Source organism: Pteropus medius, unplaced genomic scaffold (assembly GCF_902729225.1).
Source record: "Pteropus medius unplaced genomic scaffold, Ma_sr-lr_union100, whole genome shotgun sequence".
Lineage (NCBI taxonomy): Eukaryota > Metazoa > Chordata > Mammalia > Chiroptera > Pteropodidae > Pteropus > Pteropus medius.
In genome coordinates this window covers 21,307,903-21,332,977 of record NW_024352787.1, presented here as the reverse complement: position 1 = coordinate 21,332,977, position 25,075 = coordinate 21,307,903, and the positions used below count along the sequence as shown (strand labels likewise).

Sequence of the window (25,075 nt, the reverse complement as noted above, 5' to 3'; positions counted from 1 at the left end):
GCAGGAGTGGCTTCCCTGGAGCCCTGGTGGGACCTGATGGGTTTGGTTAACCCAGTCAGTCCCTGTCCATCTTCCTTCCAGTGCCCTCTAGGCTCCTCTGCTCCCATTCTGCCCTTGCTTAACCCACCCTTCCTTGGACCGTCATGCACAACTACAGCATACCATTGCCCTCCTGAGGGGAATGAGATATTTGGTGTGTGATGTCCGGCCCTAGGCGAGCTTCCTGCACAGGTTAAGAAGACACCTTCTCCACCCTAGAGAGTGATGTGCAGTTAATTCCCAGGCACTAACCATGGAGGATCACAGACAAAGGAGGGGTTGTCACATTGAGTCAGCAAGGGGCCTGAGGCCAGGCCTGGCACACAGTAAGTGTTCACTAGCAGTGAGTCCCCAGAGCCAGTGGAGGTGCAGAGACCTCTTTTACGGGAACCTCACCAAAGTCCCGATAAGAAATGTCTGAAATTTACACTTTATTAACAACAAAGACAAACAAGCTAAACTCAAGAACGATAACCCCTCCCAAGTGATTCTGGGAGCAGTGAAAAGACTAAAGAAGCAAAACTTCAGCAGTGGGGACGCAACACTAAAATCCATAAAGGGTTAGAGCTACAGGTCACAGGTAAAATCTAGAGCGCAGTCCCCAACCTTTTTGACACCAGGGAGCTGTGCTCCTGTGGGAATCTATCGCCTGATGGTCCGAGCTGGAGCTGAGGTGGTGATGCTAGCCGTTAACCTACCTCCTGCTGTGCGGCCCAGTTCCTAAGAGGCCACGAACCGGTACCAGTCTGCGACCCAGGGGTTGGGGACCCCTGTTCTAGAGTAATGGTTCTCAAAATTTGGTTCCTGACACTTACTACCTGGAATAAGTGTCATAAATTGTTATAAATGGAAACTCGCAGGCTCCACTGAGACGTTCTAAATCAGGTTCTGGGGCCTAGGGAACCGATTTAACAAGTTCTTCAGGTGTTGCTGATGTGTGCTCTAGTTTGATGATCACTGGCTTCTAGAACTTGGTTAAACTTGCTGCAGATCAGCAACGTCAGCCTCCCCTGGGTCCCACGCTGCCCTGATTCGGAATCTGCATTTTAACAAACTTCCCTGGTGCTTCTTGTGCACATTATCGTCAGAATTGCTGATCCAGAGAATGCCTAAGATCTAGTCTCAGAAATGAAGGAGGGACTTAATGTCCATCGAACAGCCGATAGGATTAAAACAGCAATTGTAATACATGTGACACAGGGAACGAAGCCTGATCTACCACCTGCATCAATGGGGCACACTCCTATCTAATTGGGAACTCTACTTTCAGACAATCCTATGAAAAGTTCCCCATTAACCTGAACTAGAATCAGCCTCCCAGTGCTTCCCACGAGTGGTCCTGGCCACATGTGGTCTGATCTGAACAAAAGGAATGAGCCTCTCATAGCTCAGGGAGAGCAGAGTTTATGTAGCTTTTCTCCAAACTCTGCCCATGTCTGTTTCTATTCTGCTACCAACTGGCCTAATCTTTGTCTCTTGTCTACTTTAAATTTTTTTTACACCAAGGCTCAGTATAACCTTATATTGGTTTCCTATTGCTCCTAGAACAAATTACCACGCACTTGGTGGCTTAATACAACATAATTCTTGAGGTCAAAAGTCTGAAATGGATTCGACTGAGACAAAACAAGTGTCAGCAGGAAATGCTTCTTCCAGCGGCTCTGGAGGAGAGTGTGTTTCCTTGCCTTTTCCAGTTTCTAGAGGTACCTGTACTCCTTGGTTTGTAGCCCCTTCTTCGATCTTCAAGGCCAGCAGTGTAACATCTTCAAATCTCTCTGACTCTGACCCTGGGCTTTCGTTGTCATATCTTCTGACTGATTTTTCTGCCTCTTGTAAGGACTCTTGTAGTTACTTTCGATGCACCTGGATACACTAAGATAATCTCTCGAGATCCTTAACTGAGTCGCATCTACAAAGTTCCATTTACTGTGTTAGATAACATTCACAAGTTTGGAAGTTTATGATATGGACATCTTTGGAGGGTTATTCAGTCTATTACATTCTGCTGTTTGGCTCTCAAAGATGAACATCCATCCCATATGCAAAATACGTTCACTCCATCCCAAGTTCCCCCAAAGTCTCAACCCATTACAGCATCAACTCATGTTCTAAATTTCATCAAAATCTCATCGGTTCAAACGTCCCATATTTCATCACCTAAATTAGGTACGATAGAGTGAGACTGGGTACGATTCATCCTGGGGCAAAATTCTCCAGGAGCCTATGAAACTCATGATTGTGGTAAGTTCACACATAATAAACTCAAGAAACAAATTACTCCCCAAATACAATGCTCGTTTAGGCATAGGATAATAGTTATAGACATTTCAATTTAAAAAGGAAGAAAATGGAAGGACAAAATGAGTCAGTGGTTCCAAGCAACTTTGGAATCCAATGTGGAAAACTCCATTAGATTTCATGGCCTAGGAATAATCCTCCGTGGCTCTTGGCTCTGCCCTCTGGGCCTGCACCACTACCCTCAGTTTCTTCTTCCTAAAGTATAGTACATGCTTACAGTTGAATGGCATATCGGTCTGTTTTCTGCCTGTAGAATTCTGAAAGAACTTTGAAAGCCTTCTTTATTTTTCTCCTCTCTATTCCTTTTAATCGAGGCTGGTAGTGATTTTGCTGGTATAACATTCTCAAGAACTTTGTGGGTTTCCTGTGTTTGTCACAGGAGTTCACTTCATTAGACAGTAGGTTCCTCCACAGATCTTTACTAGATAATTCCATCTCTATTTCTGGTTTCTGCTGAGATATCTCAGGGCATCCATGAGTCATGTGCCAACCCTTTTTAAAGAGCACACTCGACAGAATATTCTGACCTTTTGATCCTTTCCAGGCATTAGCAAAAAGTTGTCCAACCATACCCTAGGCTTTCTAAAGCATGCTTTCCTGACAGTGAATCTCCTAATTTTAGGATTTTTGCAAAGCTGAAAATTTCCCAAATCACCAAGTCCTGGTTTCTGTTTGCTTAACAGTTTTTATCCCAATCTCTCTCTCTCTCTCTCTCTCTCTCTCTCTCTCTCTCTCTCTCTCTCTCTCTCTCTCTCTCTCTCTCTCTCTCTCTTTTTTCTTGCATCTTTTACTCTTGGCTGCAAGGGATGCTGAAAAGCAAGCGCCTGGCAAAAAGGAATGAGGTTGTCTTATTAGCTCTTATTCTAAACTTTAATTATCCATTGTGTATTGGGGCAGGACCCACTTCACTGAGCCTGTTGTCTTCTGAACAAAATCAGGGTCTATAACTAAGGAAGACAGGAAGGGAGCAATGGCTGTTAGTTTAGTAGCTTATGGTACCCAAAAAGATGAGTAATGCCCTATTGAAGCACTGAGATTGCACTACATGTGTGGCAGTCACAAAGGTGGTAGACTTCGAGTCAACAAAACTCCAGAGGTATATTCTACATGAGCACTGTGGAACTATGTCTCATAGTTTTTTGAAAAAGTGCAAACTAAAATTTTCCTTTGTGTAATTAATTCATGCAGTTAAAGTTGGCTTGGTTCTCTCACTTCTGCAAAATTTGTCCAGGATTTCATCTATTTTTCTCATTTGAAATCACTAATAAAAACAATTTTGAGAGAAAGGCTGTGGCCGAAGACTGATGGCATGTAATATGAGACTCTCCTAGCTTACCTTTCATTGGTATTTGAAGGACATGTTTACTCACCCAACTAGGATTCTACCGAGTAATGCTGTCATCCGTTCTACATTTTTTTCAAAAACGAATCATAAAAGACTTTTTCAAATATCTTGCTAAAATTCAAATAGTCTCTGTTAGAGTATTACCTTATCCAGGTCCAAAAGAGATCAAGGATGTTATCAAAAGTTTCCAAAAAGCGCCGAACTTAGTTTTATTAGTTTTATAGAATTCGTATTGAAGTGAAACTGTATTGGGTCCCAGTACCTACGAGTTTATTTTCTAAATGCACATTATCCATTCCTTTTACTCATTGTTTCATTCTTTAATAATAGCTTTACTGAGATATAATAAACATGCCACAAAGCAAATTCTATTAAGGTGTTCAGTTTAATAGTTTTTAGTATGTTCAGAGTTGTACAATCATGACCACAATCAATTTTCGAATATTTCATCACCCAAGAAGGAAACCCGCAAGAAATTTTGTGCTCCAAAGGAAATGAAAAGACATCCGCAGAATGGGAGAAAAATGTTTGTAAGTCATACATCTGGTAAGGGTTTAGTATCCAGAATATAAAATAAACTTTTATAATGCCGCAATAAAAAGACAGCCCGATTAAAAATGGTCAAAGTATTCTCCAAATGTACAAGTGACCAATAAGTACATGAAAAGATGTTCAACATCTTTAGTTGTTGGGAAAATGCAAATCAAAACCGAAATTAGGTACTACTTCATGCTCCTTAGGTCTGAGTTAATTTTTGTATATGGTGTGAGGAAAGGATCCAGCTACATTCTTTTCCGTGTGGAAATCCCTTCGTTTTAGTACCATTTGTGGAAAAGACTCTTCGTACCCAATTGAATTGTCTTTGCATGGTATATGAATTATACTTCAATAAACCTGATATAAAAATACTATTATTTTTAACAAATGAGTATATCTACATGTGCCATACACTGTTCTGAATGCTCATTAGTTTGCTTAGAATTTATGGGACTCACTTTCTTCCTTTTCTTGAAAGTTTACTGGTTCTTCCAGCCTACCCTGCCTCAGCAGCCGCCGCCACATTGCCTACAGTAATTCTGCAAACTCATCAACTTGCTCTAAATCCCAAACTCTTCCCAATTCCTGCAGCCATCTGAATGCTCAAGGTTGGGTCTATAAGCTCAGCCAAACATTCAGTTTTTCAATTATTGCTCAGCTTTCCTTCCCCTCCCTATAACAGCTAAACCCAAACTTTCACACCTTCAAGCTACCAACCTGATCTCCCCCAAACCCCTGGAAACCACTAATCTCTCTGTTTCTATGGACGTATCTATTTGACGTTTCATGTAAATGGATACATATAATATGTGGCTTTTTGTGCTTGGCTTCTTAGCATAATGTTTTCAAGGTTCATTCATCTTGTAGCATGTATCAGAACTTCGTTTCTTTTCAAAGGCTGAATAATACTTCATTGAATGGATATACCAGCTGTTGTTTAACCAGTAGTCAGTTGATGGAAGTGAGTAGAGCTGCTAAGAACATTCATGTACTAGTTTAACAAAAACCTCTTAATAGCTAACTCCCCTTCATAAGAGGATCATACACCATGAGCAAATGGGATTTTCCTCTGAAATGCAAGATGATTTGACATACAAAAATCAATATAATATACGACATTAAGAAGAGGAAAAGAAAAACACAAGAAAAGGGAAATCACATGATCATCTTCGTTGATGCAGAAAAAAACATTTGACAAAATTTAACACTTTCATGATAAAAACAAGATTAGGAATAGAAGGACACTAATTAAACATAATAAAAAGCCATAGATGAATAACCCACAGCAAATATCATACTCAATGGTAAAAGATGAAAAGCTTTAGGGCCCATCTTAATCCAGATGACTTCATCTTAACTAATTACATCTGCAAGGACCCTATTTTTAATAAGGTTACTATTATGAGTTAAATCATGTGACCCAAAAAATGGTATTTGAAGAGAAAAAAATCAATGAAACAAAAAGTTCGTTCTTTGAAAAGATCGACAATATCGTCCGACTTTTAGCTAGACTGTCTTAGTCTGTTGAGGATGCTGTACCAAAAATACTACACACTGGGTAGCTTCTATACAACAAATCTATTTTTCGCAGTTCTAAAGACTAGAAGTCCAAGATCAGGGTGATAGCATGATTGGGTGAGGGCCTTTTCTGGATCAGAGACTTCTCATTATATCATCACATGACCTAGGGTTTCCCCTTGCATGTGTACCTTCTCTCAATTCACAACAGGTAAGAGTCTTAGTAATTATAATGCTACAACACCCCAGGAGCTATCACTCTACTTATTAGAGCAACAATCCGGTCCTTGCTCAATGACCAGAAGGTTGTCTAGTTCCAGAGTCCATCCTGAGGAGTGGCTTTCTAGAGCTACTTCTGGTTGGATTCTTTTGAAAGCAGATCCTAAGACACAGATCTATTAGATGCAGGCATTTACTTGGGAAGTCATTTTAGGAGTATGGCAGCAGGAAGAGTAAGACAGAGAAAAAGGAAAACCGATATCAAAGTGCACTATCAAGGTCACCCCTTGACTGTATATGTCTCCCAGAGTTGCCTTCCTAGAGATGGAAAGGCTGAAACATTCCTCCGATGTTTCCTGTGTCCCTATGGATGAGGTGTCTCCAGATTATTAATACCCATTTCATCCCCACTTCTCAACTCTGTTGCGGAAGCAGAATTTAGCAATTTAGAGCCTGCTTGGGGTAGGACGATGTGGCAGGGAGTGAGACTAAGCTTTCATGGAATCGGTCATTGGTAATTGCACTTTCAGGGAATTCCGCTCTGGCAGAAATCAGAGGCTGCTGAGGGGACAGGACATAGGGCACCAGAGATATCTGCTGTACCATGTGAGCGATTGTTAGCATCCCTCTTAGGAACAATTGTTAGCACCCCTCTTAGGGCCTATAGAAGGAGCTCTGGCAAGTGAGGGGCCCTAAAACTTAAACTTTTAGCTTCAACGTTAATCCACCTCTGTAGGGAACTCACATTTGTCCTGAAAGGAATGATTGAGCAGGGACGTTTTGACTCAAGTCAGCTCTCCACACAGGGTTTGTTCTTTTCCTTGGTCCCCCATCACTCTGGAGTCTTGGGGGTCTCTCTCAGGCACACCCTGCCTGATCCTCTGTCCGGCCCTCCTGAATCCCATGGGTCAAGTGAAGGGCAGTCAGGAAGTGTCGGTATTGTCATGGGCTGTATTGAGATATTGCTGAGTTTTAAGGATGAGTTCATGTATCTATTGCCTTATCCAGATAAACTGGAATGAAGATGAAAAAGGTTGGATTTAGCAATTTAGGTTAGGAGGAAATGCCCTGGGGGGCTTATTTCAGGCCAGGGAGGAATTAGTCCCTCAAGGCCACTTTAGATTTTCAAACTGTTCACTGGAAGTCAAGGGGACACATCATTTGCTGGCTATCAGGCAAGTCGTGTGACAGATATTTGAGAAAAGACTCAAAATAAAGGCAGGAACTGTCCATGAGAGTTAGAAATCAGTAACTTCCCACATTTGTTACCTCGGTTTCTCTTTCTTCTTCTGCAGAGCTACTGCCAGGTGAGTCAGAATAGAGAGAGTTTGTGCGCCCATATTTTGGAGCAAGAGAGAGAGAGAGCTAGTCTCATTGGGAGGGGAGGGGTCTGGGGAAGAGAAGATCCCCCAAGGTGGGTGCTGGCAACAAGTGAGAAAGAAAAAAGGGGAAGCAGGTATGAAGATGTTCCAGAAGAAAAGCTATGGAGTGGTGATTGACCCCACGGAGACACAAGGTGTTGGTGAAGATCTTCAGAGGACTTTGAAGAAAAACCAGGAGAGGACAGCTTCGTTCAGAGAAAAATGGAGAGCTTTAGTCTGATAAAGATGTAAGTTTAGAGTAAATGGAGATGTGAAAATAGGAGCTTGTAGGCTGGGAAAAATCTCAGAAGTAGTGGAGTCTTGGGAAATGAAATAATCTACAGTGTAGTCTAGTAAATGAGCATCCATGGGAAAAAGTCAAGGAGGTCACGGAACTAAGGCCACTCACAGGAACGTGAGTGGGATGGAGAAGGGGCCTGAGCCAAGGGCCAAATTCCTTAGTGAATTCAGAGTGTGTGGCGGGTGGGGGGTGGGGGACGACTTGGGGGCCAAGGAATGTAAAGATGAAGATGTCTGAACTGAATGTCGAAGAATGAGAATGATGAGGAAGAGTTAACTAGCCAAGGAGGAAGGGCTGCTAGGCAGAGGTAAAAGCATTAGCCGAGCACAGAGGCATGCAGGAACATGGGAGCCAGGAATGGGTCAGATCATGACAAAGCATGCTAAGGAGTTTGGATTTATCCTCAAGGAGACAGGGACCTGCTCATTCCTCCTCTTCATCTCGTGTACTCATAATGTTTGGTGGGGGGTGTCTCAGGGATTATCTTTTGATCCATTTTCTACCTGCCTTTATTCCTTTGGTGACTTCATCCATTCTCAGTGCTGACAACTCCCAGATTTATACTTCCAGATTCATATATTTGTATAAGGCTGCCAACTTAGGTAGGGGAAGAAAACTGGCTAATGGGCTTTACCCACCAGGATCTGTTTTTCGGGTTCAGAAGTTCAGAAACTGTTTTATCAGTTCTCTATTCTCCTTCTCCCCCTTCCCATTAGATGGTAGTGTCAAACAAACTCAAAAAGAGTCTGGAGGCTTTGGCTAGAAACAAAGTATAAAGAACTATCAAGGGCCTTAAAATTTACAAACCAGAAACACTACTAGGCAATACGCAGAGTGCTTCAAGGAAGAAAGAAACGCTAAGAGTTCTTAAAATGAAAAGCACATTCTTTAGCAGACTCAGCCCTCCATTCTTAGCCTTTGGATTGGCCTGAGATGGTAGTCTTCTACATGTTGGTCTGGATATGTGAATATTCTTTCCTAGTCCTTTAGGGAGCAATCAAAGGGTTATCTGGATTTTTGATGTATATCCAAGTATTGGCTCAGGACTGGAAAGTTCAAAAGTTTAAGTTCCCGGGCTAGTTAAAAAAAGAATACAATTGTTTCCTCATACCTTAACCTACTTGATTTTTAGTAATTCATCAGCTTGTTTATAGTGAATCCATTCTATTTCTTCACTCCATCCCTCAGGGAAAATCAGCTTGAACTAACTAAATAAAGACTTGTGGATAAATGAAAAATCAATTTATTGTTTGTTGTTTTTATTTTCATTTGATTTTTTAAAGTGTAGAAACTATTTATTATCAGACAAAGCCTACAGATTTATTTCTTCTTGGACACACCCACAGTGCAGCCTCGGCGGCCGGTGGTCTTGCTGTGCTGGCCTCGAAGTCCCCAGAAATGGTGTAATTTTCTTCAGTCGTTGCGGGTCTTCACAGAGTTTGTTGTCCAGACCATCGGCCAGGACCTGGCTGTAGTTCCCATCCTTCACGTCCTTCCGTCTGTTTCAGAACCAGTCTCGGATCTTGTACTGGTGTGGATTTTGCATAGTGGTGATTACACGTTCCACCTCATCCTTAGTGAGCTCTCGTGCCTTCTCGGTGAGGTCGACGTCTGCTTTCCTCAAAACCACATGAGCACATCTTCACCTCACACCCTTAATTGCAGTGTTGGCAAAGGCTATTGTCGTTGCGTAGCCACAAAATGTGCTGGAACGTCTCAGAGATCATTAGAAACATGGCGGTAGCCCAAGCGGTGGTGTGTAGGCCTCCTGTGGAAAAAAGGATTGTTTGCTGCTTTTAAAAAACACCTGTTGGTTTGATTCTGATTATAAAAATAATGCCGTTCTTCATAGAAGATTTTTAAAAATCAGAAAAGTATGAGGAACAAAATGAGAATAATCTATAACACCAATAATAACACCTCACACATATTTATATTTGTGTGTGTATAATCTTAACAATATTAGGATCACAGAGTATATACTTTTGCATCCTTTCTTGTTTTCATATTGTAAGCCTTTAGACCTTGTCAGTTCCTAGAATATTTTATTTTTACTGTCCTGGGGACTCTGTTCCCAGTATCAAGGTCCACTACAAGAAACTTGCTTAGGTGAGCGTGAAATCAGAGCAAAAGTGAAAAATAATAATTTAAAAAATCAGGTAACTGCAAGAAGAGTCGTATCCAGGTTAGGTTAGTGGGGCCATAAGCCCCTCTCCTTGCACCTTTATGTGCCTGCAGTGTCAAGAGGGAGCCCAGGGTCCCAGGCAGGGGTTTGGGGCCCAGGTGATCTCAGGGTCAACCCTATGGCCTAGTCCCCGGGAAAGGTGTCTCTGTGGGAAGGTTTTCCACTAGGCAGGATAAAGAATTCGCCTGGACTCACTGGATATCCAACAGGCATTAGCAAGCGAAGGTGTCTCGGGCTGGCCTCGTTGAAGAAACGGAGGGTGGCCGTGGAGTGGGCCTGGAACCCCGCCATTTCCCGGATTTTCACTCTGGCCTGCGGCCCTCGACTGGCCTCCCTGAGTAGGGGAAGCAGTCAGTAATGTGAGGGCGGGGAGAGGAAGGGACACCGCGGGCAGGCGGGGAGGGCGCAGAGCCGGAAAACTCAGCCCTTCGTGGTTGGTGCTGGGGGCCAGGGATCCCTTTTCCCCAAAGTCCTAACCTCGAGCTCCCCGCTGGCCTTCCCCTACCGCCGCCCTCAGGGAGGAGGACAGGTCGCGTCTTCCGCTTCGGCCCGCATACAGCGACTCCTCCAGGCCTGGAACCCGCCTTAAAGCAAAATGGCGCCGGAGGCTTCAGGGGTGGGTCGTGACCCCGGACACGGTGCTGGGCCCTCCTCCCGCACCATTCTTAGCCCGGCGACGAGTGACTGGCGGCCGCGCGGGAACCATGGTCCGGGGAACGGCGAGGGCTTGGGCCGTGCTCGGCCCGGTTCTTTGGGGCTGCGGGCTGGCGCTGCAGGGGGGCATGTTGTACCCCCGAGAGAGCGCTTCGCGAGAGCGCAAGGATCTGGATGGCCTTTGGAGCTTCCGCGCCGACTTCTCCGACAACCGGCGCCAGGGCTTCGAGCAGCAGTGGTACCGGACGCCGCTGCGAGAGGTGGGGGCTCCAGGGGCAGGGAAGCTCCTGTAGCTAGGCTTGGGCATGCTTCCCCTTCACCTCGGAGCTGCGGTCCAGACGGTTAAAACGAACAATCTTGGAGGCGTGGGAGAGGGTGTCTGACGATTCTGAAGGAGGACACATGGACGGAGGGCAGCTCTGGGACCGAACGTGTGTGGGGCGGGCGCCCACTGCCCCTCCAGTAGGGGAGGCCGAGCCAGAGCAGGGTCCATGGCATCCCGCAGGGTGGGCAGCTGGAGGAGGACGGGCTTTGGACATCTTGGGACCAGTTCTGCCCTGGCAGGCAGGACCTTGGGTTCCAGGTGCAGGTAGAGGACGGGGCTTAAAATCCAGCCAGCCAAGGATCCCACCTCGGGTCTCCCCGCTGACCTTGGGTTGGGTCGATGGAGAAGTGGGGCTAGGGCAGGCCTGTGTGCCCATATGGCGCTCACCTTTTCGACATGCTCGTTTTTAGGGCTTTGCCGCCCAGCATTCATCAAGGGAGGAAGAAGTGGCTGGGCGCCACTCATAGTTTCCTCAGCAAAAGCAGCCCGTGCACGGCCATCCTTCGTCTGTCACTTGATCATCTTCCTCTTAGGGTCTGGTCTCTGCAGATCCTTCTTGCTTCATTCAGACCGCACTGTGGCCCTGGGCTCACCGCCTTTTGTGGAGAGCTTGGTGCTGGCTGCCTTCAGAAAGAACTCGCCTCACTAGCCCTTGGACACAAACAGTCCTAGCAGTTGATCTCTCGTCAGCAAGTTATCCATCCGTTTAGTCAGTATTTATTGAGTTCCTACTATGTGGCAGGGCTTGTGTCATGCTGGAGATACAGCTGTGAAGGACAGAGGAAATGAAATACTCCTCTCCTCAGAGGTCACACGTGCCAAATATCAGATGTCTGTGGGAAAGCCAGGCTGCTGCCAGGCTCACTGAGCCACCTGTCTTGCTCTTGTCTTGCCTTCTACCTGAGGTGTTCAAGGGATTGTCTGTGGGGCGGTATTCCGTGGGTGCTGGCCCCAAAAGGCCTTCTCTGACTCCTAAGATAGTCCCCTGCCACTCTCCACACTTCTCACAGAGCTGATCAGCTGACAGCAGAGGCCTGTTCACCGTTTTATTCCTGGCACCTAGACCAGGACCGTAGGTGTTCACTGTACACTGTCCATTGAACGAATGAGTGCCTGAGGTCTACTGCATGGAGTCGTGAGAATTAGATGAGCTCCATAAAAGGCATAGGTCACTTGATGGTAAAGAATAACAGTGGTAGTGTGGCCCGGAATGCCAGGGTCTGGGAGAGGCCTTCTTAAAGGCAGGGTTGCTGGGGGATCTGGCTTCTGGGGAAGGGGGCTGCCTGGGCCCTGGTCTTAGGTGGTCTGGACCTGATCCCTACCCTTCTTTCCCCAGTCGGGCCCCACCCTGGACATGCCGGTTCCCTCCAGCTTCAACGATGTGGGCCAGGATGGGCAACTGCGTGGCTTTGTTGGCTGGGTGTGGTATGAACGGGAGGCAACCCTGCCCCAGCGATGGACTCAGGACCTGGGCACAAGAGTGGTCCTGAGGATTGGCAGCGCCCAGTACTACGCCATTGTGGTCAGTGCAGCAAGCAGCAGGCAGGGCGAGTGGGCAGGTGCAGCTGCTGAGCACTCTTGGGGCTGCCTTGGGCTCTCTGGCTCCCAGCTATTCCCTGACAGCTTGCCTCCTGGGGTGGGTGCGGGGGGTGGGGGGAATACACATTCCCCACACTGGGGTCTGTGCCCTGGGTCGGGGAGGGTTGCCTAATTTCCATTGGAGCTCCATTCCTATTATCAGGCTGCTGAGGTAGGTGGCAGCTGGGAAGACACCTCTCAGTGATGGAGTGCCTGAGATGGCAGCACCTGTTCCTCATGCTCTGGCCTGCTGTCCCCTCCCCATATCTCCCTGTGTCTGCAGTGGGTGAATGGGGTTCGTGTAGCAGAGCATGAGGGGGGCCATCTTCCCTTCGAGGCTGACATCAGTAAGCTGGTCCAGAGTGGGCCCCTCTCTTCCTGCCGCATTACCATCGCCATCAACAACACGCTCACTCCCCACACCCTGCCACCAGGGACCATCGTCTACAAGACAGATACCTCCAGGTGAGCAGCACCTGCCCCCACATCCCAACCCCCACCCTGCCCAGTGGTCTTCCCACTAGGGCCAGAGTAGCCTTAGCAGATGTGAGGTTGACGTCCTCAGGGCGAGGCCCCAGTTGGCCATTATCCTCTCACCCTAGGTACCCCAAAGGTTACTTTGTCCAGAACACAAATTTTGACTTCTTCAACTATGCGGGACTGCACCGGCCTGTGCTCCTCTACACCACACCCATCACCTACATTGATGATATCACTATCGGCACCAGCGTGGACCAAAACACTGGTAAGGGCTCCTGGCAGGATCTGCCCTCAGCCAGGCCCACAGTGGTCTGTTCCCTGTTTGGAAAGTTGCCCCAGGAGAAAGGCTCTCCCAGCCTCTCTTAAACCTCACAGGTTCCCATTTACCTAAGAAACTAAAATCCAGCCTGTGAAAGCTGGCAAGGGCTTCAGAAATACCCATCTGGTCTGACCTCATTTTGTGAGGAAATAAATAAAGCCCAATGAAACGTAGAGCTCGCCTAAAATCACATCGCTCAGGATACATGGGGATCCCATGTCCCGTCTCCACTCTGCTGCTCTCACTCAAGCCCTCCTCACCACAGATCAAGCTCAAGAAATAAACAGTTGTTGGCTGGGGTCTCGGGGCCTAAGTGGACTCCTCAAAGTGATGGCTGCAGGGTACTCTCATCTGTACAACCCGGGACATGTACCACCTTTTTGGTTTGATCTCCCTTGTCTCCCACAGGGCTGGTGAATTACCAGATTTTTGTCCAGGGCAGTGAACACTTCCAGCTGGAAGTGTATCTTCTGGATGAGGAAGGCAAAGTCGTGGCCCAGGGGATGGGGGGCCAGGGCCAGCTGCAGGTGCCCAGTGCCCATCTCTGGTGGCCATACCTGATGCATGAGCACCCTGCCTACCTGTACTCGTTGGAGGTAATGGTGATTAGCACCGAGGCTATGGGAGGCCTTTTGCCCCTATCCAGCAGCCTTACCTGGCTTCAGCAGGGCTACAGAACAGGTGGGCAGGCAGGCATGGTCCTCTGAGCTTCCTAGTCATTTGAATTGAAGTGTTCCCAACCTGATTTTTTCAACTTTCGGTGTGGTGGCTCAAGTTTGAAGAGCAGGCTCCAGGGGGAGGGTGGGTGAAGGTTCCTCCTTGCTAATGCCAGAAGCCTGTAACTTCAGCATCTCTCTGCTTGCGGTGCCAGAGGAGGGCCGCCGTGGTTTACAAGGGGCCTTCCAGCTGATGGGCAGGCGATGTGGGGCCATCGAGAACGCTTCATGCCAGTGCTTGGCTTTTCTAGGTGAGGCTGACTGCAGAGACGGCAGCTGGGCCTGTGTCTGACTTCTACACTCTCCCTGTGGGGATTCGCACTGTGGCTTTCACAGAGAGCCAGTTCCTCATTAACGGGAAACCTTTCTATTTCCATGGGGTCAACAAGCATGAGGATGCGGATGTGAGTTGGGGGTCCCTGGGTCCCTGTGGGGAACATTTCTCATCTTCCTCATACTCCCTGAAGCGGTTGAGGGCAGCTCAGAGTAGTTAAGCCAACTGCTCAAAACCGCTACCTGATGGGGCCTGTGGTTGGGTTGGATAGAGGGCTCTTGAGGGTCTAGCTCTAGAAGGAAGTGCATCGGACAGAGGCAGGGGGTCATTCTACTCTGCTATCTCTTAGATCCGAGGGAAGGGCTTTGACTGGCCACTGCTGATGAAGGACTTCAACTTGCTTCGCTGGCTTGGTGCCAACTCCTTCCGCACCAGCCACTACCCCTATGCAGAGGAGGTGATGCAGCTGTGTGACCGCTATGGGATCGTGGTCATCGATGAGAGCCCTGGCGTGGGCATCACGCTGAAGTGAGTGCCCAGAGCCCACACTGCTCAGCCTGACTAGCTTGGTAGGCTATGACATTCTGCCTTTCTTCACCCTGCCTCACAGTGAGAGCTACAGCAATTCGTCTCTGCAGCACCACCTGGAGGTGATGGAGGAGCTGGTGCGCAGGGATAAGAATCACCCAGCCGTTGTGATGTGGTCTGTGGCCAATGAGCCCACTTCCTTCCTGAAGCCTGCTGGTTACTACTTCAAGTGAGTGCCCTCTCCTGCCCCAGGCTTAGTCATAGGAGAGACCTCACCTTTGGCCCAGCTCAGCCTGGGCATGGGCTATGCGAGAGTCAGCATCTGCTCCCAGCCCGCACTTGAGAGAGTGTATCCATACCTGGTCAGTTCAGGGGAGCAAATCCCTACCCACCCAAGTTGTGATTTCAACTCAGTGATACCCAGTGTCCCCTTTTCACACCTGAAATGAAATCCAGAGTTGACCCAGCCTACTTATACACATAACTTCAAATGAAAAACAAAGTTAGGCATGGTCTAACTAACTGTGATATAACCGAGAGTTATTTATAGAATAACACGTGAATGCATGGGCCTGGCTCCCCAGAGACCCACTGAAGGGGTCCGATGCTTGCACCTACATGTGGAATCTCCTGAAAGCATAGCTACAAAAGCTGCAAAAGTGCTGCGTTGCTACTGGTACCATGAGCAGTGGTCCCTTCAGTGCTGCACATTTCCAAAATGGCCAACCACTCTAGATAAAGTTCCAAACAAAACCGAGGATAATCTCCCCTCACTTTTAATGGCATCTCCATTCCTGAGAAATAGAGTGTGTATTAAACTTCGAAAAAACACTGCAATGCTTTGGTTTATGTGTAAAGTGGAGTTAGGCTTTATCAGACCAGCTTATCTACAAAAACGGGTTTTTCAGTGACGTGTATTCCAACTATTGTAAAGTTACATCGTTGGACAGGACCAAGCCACTGAAGTTCATGGTCCCATTCACTAAAGGCCGCATTGCAAGGAAAACAAACACCACTTGGGGGCAGTGTTCCCGAAGTCGGAGGCCTGGCCTTGGGGCTGTTCCTTGGTTCCTTCTCTTTCTTACAGTTGTGCAAGTGTCACTTGGCCTGGAGAGGGGAGTTATTTCACTTGCTGCAGAGGCAGCAGAGGTCATCACAATACTCCCTGAGGCAGACATTGCGTCCTAGTTTCAGGGAGTGCTTTGGGCTGAGTCAAATCTGTGAAAGGCTCCGATGAGTGACCTACCTGGGCAAAGGACAACTCCGAACATGCAGTTCCAGAGTGCACTGGGCCACCCCTGGTGGTTCAGTTTTTATTGTGAGGGTGAAGTGTATGTAGGCTCCCAGGAGTGGATGCCTGAGGTTCCAGGTGGGCCTTTTTGGGAGGCGGAGAGAAGGGGAGATGCATGATGTCTGGAGCAGCAGGGACAGCGCAGGAGATGGCTAGAGCTACCTGGGCTGGAGGAGCTCAGCTAGGCTTCGAAGCTTCCCAGGTGACAAACAGGCCATTTCAGAGTGTGGTTTTGGGACTTGAGAGTAGGGGTACTGTGCTGGCCTGTGGAAACTACTGCCTTCAAATGAGAAGAGCAATTATGGGGAAAGGATGTAAAGGAAAGAAAACTAGCTGTGAGGAAAGAGAAGAGACAAATAGGCTTAAACAGTGATTGAAGGTGACCTGCATGGGGGAAGCCGCAGACAGTTTGCTCTGTCAGGAAGTCTCTTCTTCTTTTTAGGGAGTCTCTTCTTGTCACCCCTCCTTGGTTAGTGCGATTCAGCATAAATGCCATTTCTTCAGAGAGTCTGTCACTGACTGTCTCAGTTTTGTACCTGTTACTGTCTCACAGAACCCTCTTTCCTGCTACCACTTGTAATTGCAATTTGTAACGTTCGTGCAAGTACCCTACTTCCCAGTGCTCCATGAAGCTATAGATGTAGCTGTTAAAGTCTCTGGTGAGCGCCCGGCACACAGCACATAGCCCATAGCCGGCTTCCTAGCACACACTCCCTAATTATTCATTAATATCTATCCTAATCCACACCCCATCCATTTCTATTTTCAAGAGCTTTTTTCAGAGATTCAGAACCTGGTTTTTGGCGGCACCCACCCCAAGGACCTCGGCTTAGTGTGCCTGCTTGCCCCTGCAAGGTGGCCCCCTCTGTGGGCGTGGGTAGGATTTGGCAGGGAGAAAGAATGATGTCAGGGAACATGATCTAAGACGGGAGGAACATGTTCATTTACCTAAACTACACTTAGAGGTAGGGAGGAGAGCAGTGCTGTTTTGTTTGTTTTGGGAAGATGGGAGGGAGAGGATGAGAGGTGAGTATCTGAGAACTCTTCCCAGCCTGATGCAGGCTGTCTTCTGCTCTCTGTGGACAGGACGCTGATTGCCCATACCAAAGCCTTGGACCCCTCCCGGCCGGTGACCTTCGTGACCAGAACGGACTATGACGTCGACCGAGGGGTGAGCCTGGAGGTTCCCACACGGTTCTCCTCTCCTCTGCCCTCTCTAGTCCTTCTCTACTGCTTGCTCCAATGAACACCACGTACGGTATAAACCTTCTGATGCGGGGCCCCGGGGCGTTAGGGCACACAGTGTGGGGCCCTGCGTAAATAGGGGAACACACTGTATGCTGTGAGCCTTATGACTGCTGGACCTGCTGCATTTGGGGAACACACAGTACAGCATGAGCCTCCTGACGCAGGGTGGGGCCTCACGGCAGGAGGGGAACTCTGGGGCTAGCTCTGAGGAAAGAACCACAAGCCGCCAGTCCAGCATATTCGTAGACGGTCTTTGGGTTAAAGATAACTAACTACCTGCTTATTCACAAGGCAGTGTGGCTTCCTAAATCCAAGGAGATTTAATTTATTCTCAGTTCAGACTCAATATTTTATACGCCTCAGTTTAATTTTATGCACGTCAGTTTATTATAAATAATAAAATGGCAAAGTTTAAGGGAGCTGATTGTCAGAACAACTAAGGAAAGCTTTTTGAGAGTCCAGATCTCTGGATTCTGAGATTCTGATTTAGTCAGTCCGGGGTGGGAATCTGAGTTATTAAAAAGCTCTTCAGTGATTCTAATCATCAACCAGCTTTGAGAACCACTGACTAGATCCAGATTGAGAGTTGGAGAGAGAGGCTCACACAGCTGTCTGGACCACATGACCTCACTCACCATCCGTGGGCACAGCAGTCCCTCAGAAACAATGTGTTCAGTTGCACTAGAGCTGTAAAACGGGACCACGAAAAGGTTCCTTCATTAGGAAGCTGAAGGCCAGTACTTAGGAGGAAAGTGCTACAGAAAGAGAAATCATCTAAAGAAAGAATGGATGAGAAAAACTGTATACAAATACAGATTGTGAACACTGTCATTTTAACATGCATGGAAAAAGATTTGTAGCCCCGGCACTCCTTTGCCATCTCTTGAGAATACCCCCTTCAAAGAAGCATCACGACTGGTAAAACGCGTGTAGTGCAAGGCAGCCCTGAGTGTTCTCGGGGCGCGAGTGGCATCTCCTCCCGTTCTAGTCTTTCACGTGGACCGGGAAGCCTGCGCCTGGGCACCCTATTCCTGGCCTCATCTGGTGGGATGTGTGATCCTTGCGCATCTGTCCACCCAAAGGTACCTCCCCCAGCTTTCTCTTTCTGTCTGCAGTTTTCCACCACTGCAGTTTGGAACGTGGCCACAGTCTCTTTGGAAAGACAGACCACATCAGTCCCAGTGCAGGCTCTGGAGACAGGCGTGTGTTCAGGTGATGTTAGAGACTGGACATTGGGCTGTCGAGTCTTTGCCGCTCAGTCCTAATTACCGCATTGTTTAGACCTGCGGCAGTCCTGCCCCATCATTTTGGCTACTCTGGTAGTAGGGAAATTTCCAGCCACCTGATGGCCCACAACACTAGTTCAGGAATGGTATGGCAAATCGAGATTCTTTGTAAAGACAAAAAGTGCATCTACCCCTCAGCTGGGAACATTTCTCCAGGGCCAGGTGAGGGAAGACCAGCGACAGAAACACTACCAGGAGAGGAACAGAATCCAGTTGGGATGGGCCCTGGGCTTCCACTGAGGCCAGCTCAGCTCATCAGGTGCCGGCTCTGCCTCTCGTAGCCCTCACAAGAGCCCAGCTACAGCCAGGTCAGGAGCATCAGTTCAGAATTATAGACTTGCTCCATTCAGGTCACTTTTTGACTTATTTCCTGCACATGTAAGCGTCTGAATTCTTTTCGACCTTCCCTTCTTACCTCCTCTGCCAGAAGAGCCCCCGGGTATGAGAGTCCTATCACTGTATTATGCAGTCTTCTGCTTCGTGAACAAGCTTTAATGCTCTTGTCCTAGGCACCGTATGTGGACATCATCTGTGTGAATAGTTACCTCTCTTGGTATCATGACTTTGGGCACCTGGAGGCGATTCAGCTGCAGCTGGCAACCCAGTTTGAGAACTGGTATAGAAAGTATCAGAAGCCAATTATCCAGAGCGAGTATGGAGCAGATGCCATTGTAGGGCTTCACCATGTAAGTAGTGTAGAATGTTCTGGTTTTTTTTATTCACTCTCTTAGGCAGTGATGTCACTCATTGCCCCAGGTTAGAAATGTGCTTCCTTCCCCATCCCTTACTTGTCCTGATGCTCTCCCTGCAGTTCTTCAGGCTTACCTTGGCCTGCCCCTCTGCACTCATGGCTGCCCAGGACCGAGGCCTTTGGGTGACTTGCTTGAGGCAGCCTCCTTACTGGCCATGTTTCCTTGTTCCCACTAGCTTTCCAAATAGTCTTTTGAACAAGTCCAAACCTTGGAAGTCTGGTCATTGGCTTCCCCTGGCCTACAAGACAAAGCCCTAATCCCTTGTCAGGGCAGTCAACGTCTTTGTTCTCTGCCCTCTCTGAGGTCTTTATCCTCCTCTGCCTTCACCCTTTGACACTGGACTGTTTTTACTATTCCCAATGGTGCCTGTTCTGGCTTTGGCTGTTCCTTCTGCCTAGAATGCCCTTGTTAGTACTATAATTGCCAAGCAATGGATTCTAATTCCGTGTTCAAGTCTCAGCTTAGACGTTTCCTCTTTGGTGAGGTTTACCCCACCTGCCCCAGCCAGAGGAAACTGTCCCTTCTGCTTGGTCTCTGTCTCGGTGTTTCTCATTGTGTACTGTCATTATTTCTTTGGCTCTCTCCTTGACCAGACTGTGGGCTCCAGGAGGGAGACTGCATCTTATTTATTGTTGCTTTCTAAGCTGTCAGTAGTGTTCAGCACACAGCGGGTGCTAAACAATATTTGTTAAGGGAATGGATGAAATCTTGGAGCAAGTTTTTGTCACTAGCCTTTTTCTCATTGTTTTGTCCATTTCCTCACCAAAGATATGCTGCTTTGTCTTGTGAGGATATCTTCATGTGGATTCTCGAACCACAGCCAGGCACCCTTCTCCACCCCAGCCAACTCACACTGGCCTGTCACAACTACTGGGATTCTTTGTTAACACATATTTCTTAATATGCTTGTCCTTTGTATGTTGAACAGCTAGCTACTTGGACTGTATTATTCTGTTCACACCCTTAAATTCATCTTGCTTACACAGAATGTCACTTGTACAAACCAATAAAGGGGGAAAAATAGCTCACGAAGACAGTGTATATGCACATTTGTTCTCCCTCTTTGGAAAGGTGTAGCCAACTCTGAATTTTTAAGAAACTCTGAAAGAGTCTAGGTTAGCACCGTCTGATAGAATCTTTTGCACTGATGGAAATGTTCTGTATTTCTGCTGTCCGAAAGGGTACCCACTAGCCACATGTGGCTCTTGAGTACTTGAAATGTAACTAGTTTGACCGAATGATTTATTTTAATTTAGTTTTAAATTTAAATAGCCATTCGTGACTAATATTAGACAATGCAAGGTCATTTTCATTAAAACCAAGTAAGAAAATTTACATTTTGCCCTGTCCTCCAAATCAGCTTTGGAACTGGAACAAAACATGGCTTAATTGTAGAGTTATATTTTCAGTGCATCTTATATAGCATTTTAATCCCTCTCATTGGAAAAGAAAGCCAAGAGGGTTTTGTTCTCTCACAGATGGTCAGAATGCTGCATCCTTCAGCATCTAAGGCTTGAGCTTCCCCCCAATTTCCCTTGTGATGGAAACTCACACCCAACAACAAGAACTCAGACCCAGGAAAATATAAAAGATTACTATATCCTAGTACAGGCTGCATAGGAACTTCTCACCAGATATTGGATGAATTCGTAGATGTGGCCTTCTGCTTTTGTTTCGGATAGGCTTCTCCTCACTTGGCAGGTCTTAGCTTAAATAATTCCTCAGGAAAGCTTCCTGCGGCTCCTTGTCTCAATTAACTCCTCCTGCTAAACATCCCCCTGGCTCTTGCTTTGCACTCTTTTTATTTACTCTCATTACACTTACAAGTTGTGTCTTTCTTGCCAGATTATAAAGCCTGAGAGCAGGGAAACTCATCTTTCTTGTTTATCACTCTCTCTAATGCCTGCCATATTAGCAGATAGGAAATAGTTATTTGTTGAATGAATGAATGTGCTAAACAGCAGCTACTTACCCAGACCAGATACAGATGAATCTGAGGTGAGTTAAATCTGAGTCATACTAGTTCTCAAATTATACACTTGCGGCTACTTAAAACTTGAGCTTCAAATTTATAATTCAAAGACAGTTTTACTTCACCGCACTGGCGAATAGAGATGGAAAAGTAAGATAAAGCAAGTATCAAATTATATTTATAAATAGTGACTAATTAAGGTTGTTTAAAACGTTTTTTTCCTCCGGGCTACATCCTACCCTGGCTGTGTCTCTACACCAGCACGACTGAGTCCTGCAGTCAGTCACTACAGCCCACCTTGAGGACAGATATTTTGGTCATCATCACATGGATCTTTATTTTCATTTGACATTTACAATTCTGCCAGTTCTGACTCTTAAATTCTCTCTTTGCCTTGAATTCCAGGATCCACCTCTGATGTTCAGTGAAGAGTACCAGAAAGATCTGCTAGAGCAGTATCATGTGGTTCTGGATCAAAAACGCAAAGAATATGTGGTTGGAGAGCTCATCTGGAATTTTGCTGATTTTATGACTGACCAGTGTAAGTGGCAATTTGGTGAGGGGAATGTGCCATTTCTAATTTTTTCACATTGGCCTTTCAGTTCAGGACATTTGGTTGTAAGAGCACTGGAAACGAGAGAGAAAGCTGTTTAGTCATTGTAAGTTACATAGAGAATTTCCTAGGAAAAGTAAGTTGCATTTAGCAAACAGCATCACTTGCCTCCTTTCCAACTCATTTTATGGTAAAAGAAAATTAAAATAAAAAAATAAGCAAATGGGAGAGACTACCATTTTGAGGCAAAATGGCTAACTTGCCTTGTCTGTTTCGCAGTAGTAAGGAAAAAGTTGACTTCATGTTGGGTTTACTTGTGAGATATGCTCATTATTCCAGTGTAGGGTACAAAACCTGAGAAACGTAAGACAGTTCAGTCTGGTTTATATTATTCACTTGTACAAGGCAGGTTCATCGAATACAGGGATGTGTCAAAGTGTTTCGAATGTGGGAGCGTTTAAAAGTCTTCAAAGGGAATACCATCTGTAGTCTTTCTCAAGCGGGGATAGATGAGAGCTACTTCAGTTAAGTTCCAGATGAATGTTTCTCATTTCTTTTTACATCTCTAGGTTACTAGTTTCTTTATATATGATAAACTTAGGATAGCATTGGCGGTGGGTGTGGGGAGGATTTGGCGGTAGTGGGAATTCCAGTACTTTACTTATAGGGAAAGACAGGTTTTTGGAAGGTTCGAGTTGAATTGAGAATTAGAATGGAGAGGTGAACAGAAGGCAGAATGAGAACAGGAGCCTCTATTCTTCTTGGCCAATAAGATTAATGACTTTTGGAGATATCTTGGATGGCGATCTAGTTTCATGTATAGGTGCACCGGCTTTGTGTAGTGAGAAATTAGCTTTGTGACCTTGGACAAGTTACCTAACCTTTTCATAAACCCGTAAAGTGGGGAAAATGCCTACAACCTTTCAGGTTGATATAGGAATGCCATTTGATGAAGTGTTTGGCACAGTGCCTGGCATCTGCTTATCGTGGAGGAAATTATGGTCTTGAACTTATTGGTGGGAAAGACTTCCTTTTCATTTCATAGAAGCTGTGGTTTCACTAGCGGGTGGAGAGAAGGTGTTGCTCCCTTCCCAGCTTCAACTCTGGCAGACCAACTACCAGAAGTGGGAACTTGGCTGGAAGTCTGCCTGGAAGGACTTTGAAATCTTGTATGAAATCCTACCTAGGCACCTTTGACTGGTCAGAAGGCTAGCTCCCATTAGGAGAGTTGTCTTTCCAAGGGTAACTTTTTCAGGCAGCTGGCTACCCATATATTTTAAACCTAATTTTGCAAGTAAGAGATAAACAATTTTGGACCTTTTCCTGTAACAGATGAGAAATTAACACACCAGGGAGCTGAGGTGTTTTGTGGGAGCAGTAGTAGATAAAACTTTAGCCCATTAAGTGGCCATATTAGATACCATTTCACCAAGCAACCATAAACTGTAAGAGGATATTTCTGTTTAGTGTCCAGCTTGGCTCCAGCTTGGCTCCAATTTTGCCCATCAGAAGTCATCTGAAACAACTTTTGCTTATTTCTTTTAGCACCACCGAGAGTAATGGGGAACAAAAAGGGGATCTTTACTCGTCAGAGACAACCAAAAGGTGCAGCATTCCTTTTGAGACAGAGATACTGGAAACTTGCGAATGAAACCAGGTACCATTGGTCAGCTATGAAGTCACAGTGTGTGGGAATGAGCCCATTTACTTTGTAATGGAAGAATTACCTCTTTACTCACACCAGCTCTGTCAGCCCCGTCTCCCCAAGTAAGGGGTGAATTTCCCAGCAAACAGAGAAAGTGCTTCCCTGGACCATGTGGTAGACCAGAAAGTTTCCTGTCTGGAGTTTGTAGTAATTTGCTAGAGTTTGTGAAAATAAAGGCTTTTATTGTATGGGAATAAAGAGTTGGCTCAGAAGTGACCATAAATTGAATGATCTGTATTGCTGAAAAGCCTCTGAAATTATGTGTCAAGCTGTTTTGATAGCCTTAGCTGTGTGGACTCTTGAGAAACCTCTGCTTCAACACTCACGCCACATGCAGAGATGCAGGTTACAGTCTGTGCTTGCACAGGAATTACCCTGCAGCCTTAGGGCCTCCTGTGCTCATGTAGCAAACCAGGCCAGCCTTGACTGGGCGAGTGAGAGTGAAACACAATGGCTGTAAAACTCCACAGATGGGCCGAAGTCCCAATAAATTTACAGAAAGCGATGTGCTGCAATAACGAACAAAGTTTATATACTAGTTTCCAAATAGTTAAGCTGACAAATAAGCGTAAAAGAGAGATGAGAGCTGAGACATGTCTGAATCAGAAGGGAGCTCCAAGGTTACCAGTTTTTCCAGGACGTTGTTCCAACCTCAGCCATATAGTCCTATCGTGACAGAAATGGACAGATGGGCATAAGAGCCCACTGGCCTCATCATAACCAACTCCACTGAACATGAGACCTCTTTAAACAGGCTGGAGCTGTAGACAAGTACAGTTGACCCTTGAACAACATGGGTTTGAACTGGTGGGTACACTTTATATGTGATTTTTTTTTTTTCTATTACTATATAGTTCAAATCCATGTTGTTCAAGGGTCAACTCCACAAGTAGGCTTGCATATGTGGAGGGCCTAGCAATACGTGGATTTTCAACTGTGCAGGAGGTTGGCACCCTGACACCTCATGTTCAAGGGTCAGCTGGACTCCAGGCCTTTGTACTTCTGGGTGACAATACCTGCCCTGCTCCCAGAGGGTGGTCTTTCCTTATGGAATCATTTCTCCTCTTCACAGGCTCCATGAAGGCAAGTAAGGTACATTATTCCTAAGATTTTGGTATTCATCAATCCTGGTTTAAAGCTGAATGCTTCTGAAAAATACTTATTGGTATCCAATTAAATCGAAGACCATGAACCAATACAGTTCTTAATACAGAACTCGATTCACTTCTCTTTTGGTTGATCCCACATGTCTCAACACATGCCCCCTTTTAGCCTCCCTTTCCAAGCTCCATGAAAGAAGCTAAAGGTAATTTGACCTCATTTTAGTGGCCATCTTTAGATCACTTTTTAGAAATGAGAGCGTAGTCAGTTCAAATAATAAGTTAGGAATTCCAAAGGTTGCTTGCTTGCTTGCTTGCTTGCTTGCTTCCTTCCTTCCTTCCTTCCTTCCTCCCTCCCTCCCTCTCTCTGTCTCTCTCTCTCTCTCTCTCTGTCTCTCTCTCTCTCTTTCCTACCCAATGTAAGTACCTTGAAGGAATCAAATTTTGTGTTCTGGTTTAACGTCAAGGAATAATACAAAATATTAAACATA

General features: G+C 46.3%; 1 protein-coding gene and 1 long non-coding RNA gene across 4 annotated transcripts; one reads left to right on the top strand and one right to left on the bottom strand.

The window, feature by feature from the left end:
* Positions 1-8,845: 8,845 nt before the first annotated feature.
* LOC120591798 (uncharacterized) lies at positions 8,846-10,400 on the bottom strand. The gene is made up of 2 exons (XR_005650001.1): positions 10,281-10,400; positions 8,846-9,386 (listed from the first exon to the last, which is right to left on the bottom strand). It is a non-coding gene; the product is annotated as an uncharacterized LOC120591798 (long non-coding RNA).
* Positions 10,401-10,418: 18 nt separating this feature from the next.
* Positions 10,419-23,712, top strand: GUSB (glucuronidase beta). 3 transcript variants are annotated; one of them, XM_039849498.1, is made up of 12 exons: positions 10,419-10,717; positions 12,119-12,304; positions 12,644-12,825; positions 12,963-13,105; positions 13,568-13,755; positions 14,127-14,279; positions 14,499-14,677; positions 14,760-14,906; positions 17,055-17,139; positions 19,012-19,188; positions 21,632-21,767; positions 23,325-23,712. In XM_039849498.1, exons 1-12 carry the CDS (start codon positions 10,508-10,510, stop codon positions 23,492-23,494), a joined length of 1,956 nt encoding a protein of 651 aa, XP_039705432.1. In that variant the 5' UTR covers positions 10,419-10,507; the 3' UTR covers positions 23,495-23,712. The 3 variants fall into 3 exon arrangements, with proteins under 3 accessions (XP_039705432.1, XP_039705433.1, XP_039705434.1); XM_039849499.1 differs by lacking the exon at positions 10,419-10,717 and adding an exon at positions 10,744-10,888; XM_039849500.1 differs by lacking the exons at positions 10,419-10,717; positions 12,644-12,825; positions 12,963-13,105 and having other exon boundaries at positions 12,238-12,304.
* Positions 23,713-25,075: the final 1,363 nt, after the last annotated feature.